Consider the following 8,023-nt stretch of genomic DNA (forward strand, 5'->3'; position numbering starts at 1 on the left):
ACGGGACAAGATAGCATGAAACCGAAACTTGTTGATCAAAGTTCCATGGGCTTTGCATCAGGAATTCGCAAGGTAATTGCAATTCAAATAGGGCACCGATAGGCGCCGGTGCGCCGGCCGAATCGTTCGGCCGGTCCAGCCCGGACCGTTCGATTTGAGCCACGCAGCCGCTGGATCCCAAGCAAAAAAAAAAACGAATCGCCCCAAGCTCTCTTCTTCCTCGGGCAGTCAGTTGGATCCCGTTTGGGGGAGCGCGACGCCGCGCCTCCTGTCCCCTCCGGTGGTCGCCGGTCCCCACCCTCGCCGGTCTTCCTCGTCGCCGCCGGACCCCCACCCTCGCCGCCCGTCCTCGTCGCCGATCCCTGCCCTCGCCGCCCGTCCTCGTCGCCAGTCCCCGCCCTCGCCAGCTGTCCACGTCGCCAGTTCCCATGCAACAACTCCACCTGCGTTGCAGCTCTTGACGGCGACGGTTGTGGCTCGGCCGCCGCCCCTCGCCATTGATGCTCGCCATTGCAGCTCGACCGTCAGTCAATCAACACCGTTTTGAACGGATGTAGCAAAAAACTTCACCCGTAGTAGCGAAAGTAAACTACGGTTGCAGCAAAAATCAAACACCGTCGCCGTCTTTCGCGAGGTCGCGACTCCGCCTTACATGGATGTAGCAAAAAGCTTCACCGATAGAAGCAAAAATCTACTATGGTTGCAGCAAAAATCAAACACCGTCGCCGTCTTTCGCGAGGTCGCGACTCCGCCTTACATGGATGTAGCAAAAAGCTTCACCGATAGAAGCAAAAATCTACTATGGTTGCAGCAAAAATCAAACACCGTCGCCGTCTTTCGCGAGGTCGCAACTCTGCCTTACATGGATGTAGCAAAAACTTCAGCGGTGGTAGCAAAATTCTACTACGATTGCAACAAAAAAATCGTCGTTGTCATCGTCGTGAGGTCGCAGCTCCGCCTGATGGATGTAGCAAAAACCTTCGCCTGTAGTAACAAAACCAACTACGGTTGCAGCTTCCCCTTATTATGCAGTTTCATTGAAGCTTTTCTGTCTATGGTTGAAGCTTTTTTCAACAGCTGTTGAAGCTGTTCTAGGTGACGGTTGCAACACTAGTATACGCGGGCTGCATCCAGCCATGGCGGCAGGCAGCCATGGCGGCCGGCGAGGGAGCGCCTGGTCGCCGGCGATGGAGGTTGTGGTCGCCCAGTCGCAGCCCGGGGGGAGGGGGGAAGGGGGGAGGAGGGAGGGGGGAGGGGGGAGGGGGGAGGGGATGCGCCCGCGTGAAAGCTTGAGGTAGGGGATGGATCTGGCCATGGCGGCAGGCAGCCATGGCAGCCGGCGAGGGGAGCCTGGCCGCCGGCGATGAAGGTCGTGGTGGCCCAGTCGCAGCTCGGGAAGAGGGGAGGGGGAGGGGACACACTTCCAGGAGGCGGCGCTCGCGAGAGGAAGAAGAAGCATATAAGAAAAAAAATGTTCCGTCCGTGGAAAAAAGCGAGCGAGCGAGGGGCACCGGCCGAAGCGTTCCGCCGGTGCGCCGATGCCAAACGTTTCCCATTCAAATATCCGGAGCGTCAAAACTTTCTTCAGAACTGGAAGCAAATTGGATGCTTCACTTCTGGTTTGTAATATGGTGAAGGCTTTCAATTTCAAGGAGGAAAAACTATTGAATATACTCGGTGTTCGTTTGGTCCCCTAATCATCAAATCCATTTGCATTTGCAAGAAAAGCTCTAGGCATTATGATTTATTGATTTTTCAAGGAGAATTTATGTATTTAGCATTGTTCGCAACTGTATCAGTTTATCACCAGGGATAAAAAGAGGAAGCTGCTATCATCATGCTCATGCAACCGTGTGTGTTTCTTTACCCTGCTGTCCGATTTCGAAAAATGTGCTCCAACTGAAACACCACAAATCAAAAGTCGACTTCTTTCGAGTTGATTCTCGAGACAGAGCCATTCAAAACAGCAATCTGTGGCTGCTATGCTACGCTTGGAAAGAAACTAATACATGCAGGCAATCCAACAAAGCTAGAAGCCAACGGTAAATGAAAGTACCGCATACAAAGAGCCAACTCGCCTGGACACGACCATATTGGTGAAACCAATTGGCAGCCACAAGGTTATTCCTATTGCTATCCACTGCCAAATCATTCCTTGAATGGAGTTAGGTCGATCTTGAGCGGTTTCTTTCCTTTGGTGACTCGCTTCGCACAAAGAGAAAAAGGAAAATGGTGAGCGCTTAAGAGAGCGATTTGGCCTCACTATACCCAAGCAAGGATGTCTCACTTACAGCGATCGCAATCAATTCTTCCAACAGCTCCTCCAAATTGCACAATGGCTACAAAACAATGTGCACAACAGTAGGAATAAGTGAGCATATCATCACCCACCATGGTTGAAAATGTCTCAACAGGAGAGGTTACCCATTGAGTTGGCCCGTCACATGGTGAATTCAGGGGATCATCATGTACCTGTCATAGGATTGTGAAAATAATCTTAAAAATATTGTTGTATCTCTATGGATGATAAAAAAAATTGAAAGGTACATGGAGCAAAAAGCAACATGATAGCTTCATCGACCTACCTCCATGAAAATACCATCAACACCAACTGCAACAGCAGTCCTTGCGATGCATGGTATGAGTTCTCGTAAGCCCCCACTTGCAACCCCACCACCATCAAGCTTACAAAACAGAATCAAGTATGCCCGGTTGAGCAAAATTAAAATCCTCAAAAGACAGTTAGTTTGGAAGAGGTTTAATTTGGTCATCAATGTTTTACTAATTGATCACACTATCTTAGGAGATGGCTACACAGAAGAACCAAAATAGAAATAACCCAAAAAGACTGAATTGCTTAGATATCACACCATGGTTTTTGAGCTTTGGCCATGGATCATGGTTGCAGAAATATACAGTGATGGATCACTTTGGAACATTGCCACGTATTGTATAATCCCTCCCAGTCCATATAAGCATGGTGTCCGGGACATAGTTTTCATCAAGCTTTTAAAACTTTCACCACCAATTTGTTAAAAACATATGATTCGATTGGATATGTGAGAAATCATATTTACAGATTGGTATCAGAACATACTTCCATAACGTAACAATTAAATTTAGCGATACTATAGTAGAAATTAAGTAGCAAAATTATGTTATGAACACAGCATAGACGTCTAAAATGTCATCTTTTTTAAGACAGAAGGGAGCAAGTTTCCATGTAAACTATTGGCAACATTTAAAGATCATGATGATTCCCTTGATGTTGATTTTATTCACAGACGACATGACTCTGCCAAAGGGGAAAAGAAAGAAAAGAATAATTTTCTTAAAAAACGGCAGCCCGGTGCATGTAGCTCCTGCTTGCACAGGGTCCAGGGAAGGGTCCGACCACTTTGGGTCTATTGTACGCAGCCTTTCCCTACATTTTCTGCAAGGGGCTGTTTCCAAGACTTGAACCCGTGACCTCATGGTCACAAAGCAGCAGCTTTACCACTGCGCCAAGGCTCCCCTTCAATAATTTTCTTAAGGTTGAGCAAAAATGTCTGCGAGGACAATTACCCTAAACCAAGAGAGGAATATTGGAAATAGGTGAGTATACCTTTTTCCCAGCTGGTTGTTGTAGAGCATGTGTTACATCAGCTACCTGAAAATGGATACTTCTCTGTCACTGATCTATGTCATTGTTCATGGTACATGATATTTGAGAATAAACAAATCGAGAATTCAATGGAATAAGTTACCACATAACATGATATTTGAGAATACACAAATCGAGAATTCAACGTGCAATTCAGCTATAGAAAACGCAATCATCTCGTTTATGTCTAAACAAATAACCCAAATCCGTTATCGAGTAATAACAACAGAAAATAGCACAAAAGCTAGACATCTGCCATATTAAGGCAAATGTGCCCCAAGAGAAAAATAAAACTCAATGCTTAATCACTTAATTGACAATAAAAAACAACTATCTTCATTATATAATAGAGCTCCAATGTTGCAAAATAGGTTAATGCTATTTTTTTTGCAAATATCACGCCATCATGAATACCGGACATCCCGATATACCCAATCTCACCAATGATAACCTTTTTTCTATTGTGGCCGAACGCCAATGATAACCTAGACAGAGCTTTTCATGACTAGAAACAAGCTGAATATGTGATTGTGCAATTGTGGACAAAAGTAAGGTGATAATACTTACAACTGGGCAATTTGCTTCCCTCAGCAACTCAAAGTTCCTTGGATCAACAATTAGATCATCTGTGTGTAAAATGAAAACAAAACAAGATATTGCTAAATCAGTTATCTGCTACAACGAAACCATGAACATTTGTTGCTTGTTGCAGGGCTAATGCCTGATTCTCCTTTAACCTGAATAAGGAAAGCGGGCAAATGGTTGTATAGCTCACTTTGTTTTATGGCAGCTGCACTGCATGGTGCACCAACCTGACTAGTAGTATGTACTACTACTATTAGTAAATTCAAACACGCTAAAATGTTAAATGGCTAGGGACACAGAGACATTTGAAGAGCTAGTTAGCCCTCAGATTTCACTTTTTCATGTATTTTCTCTTTATCTAGCTGCTCCATCACAACAATCATTATTCCCCATGCCACATCATATCCAAGTGTCCAGAAAGAGCAGGATATCCTAGTCAGTACAATATGTTTCCTGATAATTACATAGCCTATAATGTAATATGATATTATGTGTTTTCTCTTATTTATTTACTACTGAAGCAGGCAGTACAAAAAAAGGCGAAAAGATGACTTAACTGTAGCCAAACATGGTGCCTCGCTCACAGACCATTACATTTTGATTTCCAGCAAGTCTAATTTTCTCCGCAGAGTTGGCCATAACCTGTTATGGTACAGCCATACAGGATCACTTCAACAAATGTGCAACTTAACTAGAAGCTGGGCGCAACATTTTCCATTGAAAAAACATCTAGTTAAGTAGCACAAGCATGTAATTGGTATATGGATACAGAAAGCTACATCTTGAACAATGGCTGGCCGAACTTCTGAAGGGAAATGACAATTCAGAACAGTGACAGACTAAACTGGAACTGATAGCTTGTTTTACACAGTTAGTTAGACATCATGTTGGTTTCTAATGTTGGATTAATAAAGAGTAGAATAAAAGGTCCAAACAAGTGCAATTAGCTTCAACTTTGCATGACCATTCAATCTCATAGAGAAAGAAATCACATGATGTGAAATACAAAGGACATTATTGAACAAACTAAGCATGAGTTTTTTAGGCTAACCCTAAAACAGACAATGGCACCAGCAATAACTCAGATAGTGGCAACAATGGTACCCCTTTTTGATTTCTATGAAGCGCCCATGAAACATGAGATTCTATCTTTCATTCTTTGTAATGTTTGACCAATAGATAGTCAAACAATATAAATGTGTAGTAAATATGCCCCGTGTCTATATGTGCTTTTCACGCTGTCATAATTTCCTTGATAGGTACAAACAATATATTGGAAAAGAAATTTATGGTTAAACTTTAATTTTGTCGAGGTGCCAACTCAAACGCACCTTATAAGAATCAAAATATGGGGTGCTACATTCGAATTTTGCGAAGACTGCCAGATAGAAATGCAACTTACAGACGGGGCACAGAATTGTCCTTTCTTGATATTGATAATTTTCCCAGTCTTAGCCGCAGCCACTAGAAGGTCAGTCTGTTGTCATAGATACTTATATTAGGCATGTTGAACGAGATATTAAAGAAGATTCATGCTTGATAGGTAGTAGTACTGCAGTTTTCCCAGAAACATGCATACATTAAATTTGTACCTGGCGACAGAGGAAAGCTGGAATCTGTATAATATCAGCAACTCTTCCGACAGCTTCACACTGATTTAGTGAATTAGTTAGAAAACATCTTTGCTTTACACTTCAGAGCAAAGGACACACAATCCAAGAATTAGGATTCAAAGGGTATACAATAAACACATGTAGCAGTACAAATTCAACACAAAAAGCCTAGCAATATATTCAAACAAAGATATTTTAAATTCACACATGTCACATTCAAATGTACGAAAAAGTAACGGTACCTGTGGTACAGTAACATTTCATAGAAAGGAAACATGATTAATGGACTCAGCTAAATTTGCAGAAATATCAAGCGAGTGACACAGCAGAATTTGCTAGCAAAACAGAGAAGAATTTCCTTACATACAGGATTAATAGAATCAAATGGATACCTGGCAGCTTTCATGCACGTCGGTGACCACTGGAAGGTCATATGCGGCCTTCACCTTTTCAAGGATCTGATATAGAAAGGTGATAAAGTTATATACGGAAGCGACAAAAGGTCTAATATTATTTTGTCACACCTTTAGGCCTTGTTCCAGACCAGGACCGCGGAAGGATTTCGACGATGTACGGTTTGCTTTATCAAAGCTTGATTTGAACACAAGAGGCACCCCAAGCCTGCCATGGAGAAAGAAAAACAGGTTTAGTTTGGCCCAAGAGTAAACAGAAGTATGGTGATTGGTTGTTTACTTGGTCGTGATGGCTTTGATGTGTTTGGCCATCTTCAAGATATGTTCCTCTGATTCAATCACATTGGGCCCAGCTAACAAGAAGAATGGTTGAGCAGCCTGGTACAAGAATCAGAGGGGTCAGTTCTCGCATATATGACGTCTTCAGCTGTGATCACGCTGCTAGTATCATTCATTCATATGACGACAAACCAAGGACATGATATGAGCCCCGAAAAGCAATTTTACTATCATCCAAGAGGCAGAAACACAGCACTCAAAAGGAAGTTTCTCTGTAATTGACTCGAAAGAAAACACAAAAACACAAATACAGAAATACCATTTTAGTGATACCAAACATCCCAAGGCTCGAGCATAGTCAATAGCGTCACGACACCAACAAACTTGCTAAATCATGCGAATTTCTGCGGAACTATTTCTACATTCATGTAAATCGCAACGGCGACATGCATTTAAGACATTCAGGGAGCATATTAATTGACTTAATTTGACCAGCACCTCACCAAGAAACCTAACAAATGCGGATTATTCTGTATGACGTAACTGGTAAGCACCATGCAAGGCCCTAACAGAATGTATTATCATCTGTATTATCAACTGACAGAATGTATGCCGTAACTGTCAGTTGTATTATCATCTGTTAACCAAAAGAAAAAGGACTACAAACAATAAGCAGATAGCGACGTGATCCAACAACTACCCACCACAAGAACCGTTTTAATTACTAAAAAAACCTAGGCGAGGAACAAAGGGCAAAGAAGGTCTGAACTGAACCCGCCACGGCACCCGCAGCCGCAGAGTGGTCGACGAAATGCCGCCCCCGACAACATAAGCAGCGCGAGGGCATTCTTGTTACCTTGAGCTGGTTGTAGAGCGCCACCGACGGGGCGTCCATTCTCCCCCCTCCTTCTCCCTGCGGATCTGCGGCGGGGCTCCGGTTTCTGCTCGGCCGGGGCGACGGGGATCCGGGAAGTGGGGAACTGAGGAGGAGTTCGTTGGCGAGGAATCGGGTCGTCAGGCACACCGGAGGCAGGGCATGGAGGACTGTGGCGGATGTGGATGAATGGGCCGCGGACGAGCAGAAGGAGGCGGTGGGAGTGGGATCAGGCGGAGCGGGGCAGAGAGCACATGGGGATTGCTGGAGGAGGATGACGACTGTCGGTAGATGCGTCCCTGAGTCGGGACTCGGGAGGGACCGGTTTTGGTCTTCTTTTTTTAGTCGAACCTTGCGATGAACCTTCTTTTTTTTTAGAGAGAGAATGCCGGCCTTTATAAATCAAGCAATCAAATTACATAAAGTCTCCCGGATGCAATCCGAAGCAAAATGAAAAATACAAAAACTCACTGAGTTCAGACTGAATCTAGCTAAAACATGAGCTGAAACATTACGATGCCGACGAACATGCTTAAAAGACACAGTAGACAAGCCCCACAAGCCGACTTGATATCAACGATGATCGAACCCACCAAGGAACGGTCTCGGGCCCAAG

At 44.0% G+C, this 8,023-nt stretch overlaps 1 protein-coding gene across 2 annotated transcripts; it reads right to left on the bottom strand.

Annotated features, from left to right (window-relative positions):
* Nucleotides 1–1,912: 1,912 nt before the first annotated feature.
* On the bottom strand, nucleotides 1,913–7,737 carry LOC123043626 (2-dehydro-3-deoxyphosphooctonate aldolase). 2 transcript variants are annotated; one of them, XM_044466139.1, is made up of 13 exons: nucleotides 7,390–7,732; nucleotides 6,535–6,632; nucleotides 6,366–6,462; nucleotides 6,234–6,299; nucleotides 5,821–5,880; nucleotides 5,631–5,705; nucleotides 4,786–4,870; nucleotides 4,211–4,269; nucleotides 3,605–3,649; nucleotides 2,586–2,684; nucleotides 2,425–2,472; nucleotides 2,292–2,339; nucleotides 1,913–2,205 (listed from the first exon to the last, which is right to left on the bottom strand). In XM_044466139.1, the coding sequence occupies exons 1-13, from the start codon at nucleotides 7,426–7,428 to the stop codon at nucleotides 2,149–2,151; spliced, it is 876 nt and encodes a 291-aa protein (XP_044322074.1). In that variant the 5' UTR covers nucleotides 7,429–7,732; the 3' UTR covers nucleotides 1,913–2,148. The 2 variants fall into 2 exon arrangements, with proteins under 2 accessions (XP_044322074.1, XP_044322073.1); XM_044466138.1 differs by having other exon boundaries at nucleotides 2,292–2,472; nucleotides 7,390–7,737.
* Nucleotides 7,738–8,023: the final 286 nt, after the last annotated feature.

Source organism: Triticum aestivum, chromosome 2B (genome assembly GCF_018294505.1).
Source record: "Triticum aestivum cultivar Chinese Spring chromosome 2B, IWGSC CS RefSeq v2.1, whole genome shotgun sequence".
Taxonomy (NCBI): Eukaryota; Viridiplantae; Streptophyta; class Magnoliopsida; order Poales; family Poaceae; genus Triticum; species Triticum aestivum.

Coding starts and splice junctions, on each gene's coding strand:
- LOC123043626 (XM_044466138.1), bottom strand. CDS start 7,428: ATGGACGCCCCGTCGGTGGCGCTCTACAACCAGCTCAAG. Junction 6,463..6,534: donor ATCAAAGCCATCACGACCAA/GTAAACAACCAA, acceptor TCTCCATGGCAG/GCTTGGGGTGCCTCTTGTGT. Junction 3,650..4,210: donor GGGAAGCAAATTGCCCAGTT/GTAAGTATTATC, acceptor ATCCATTTTCAG/GTAGCTGATGTAACACATGC.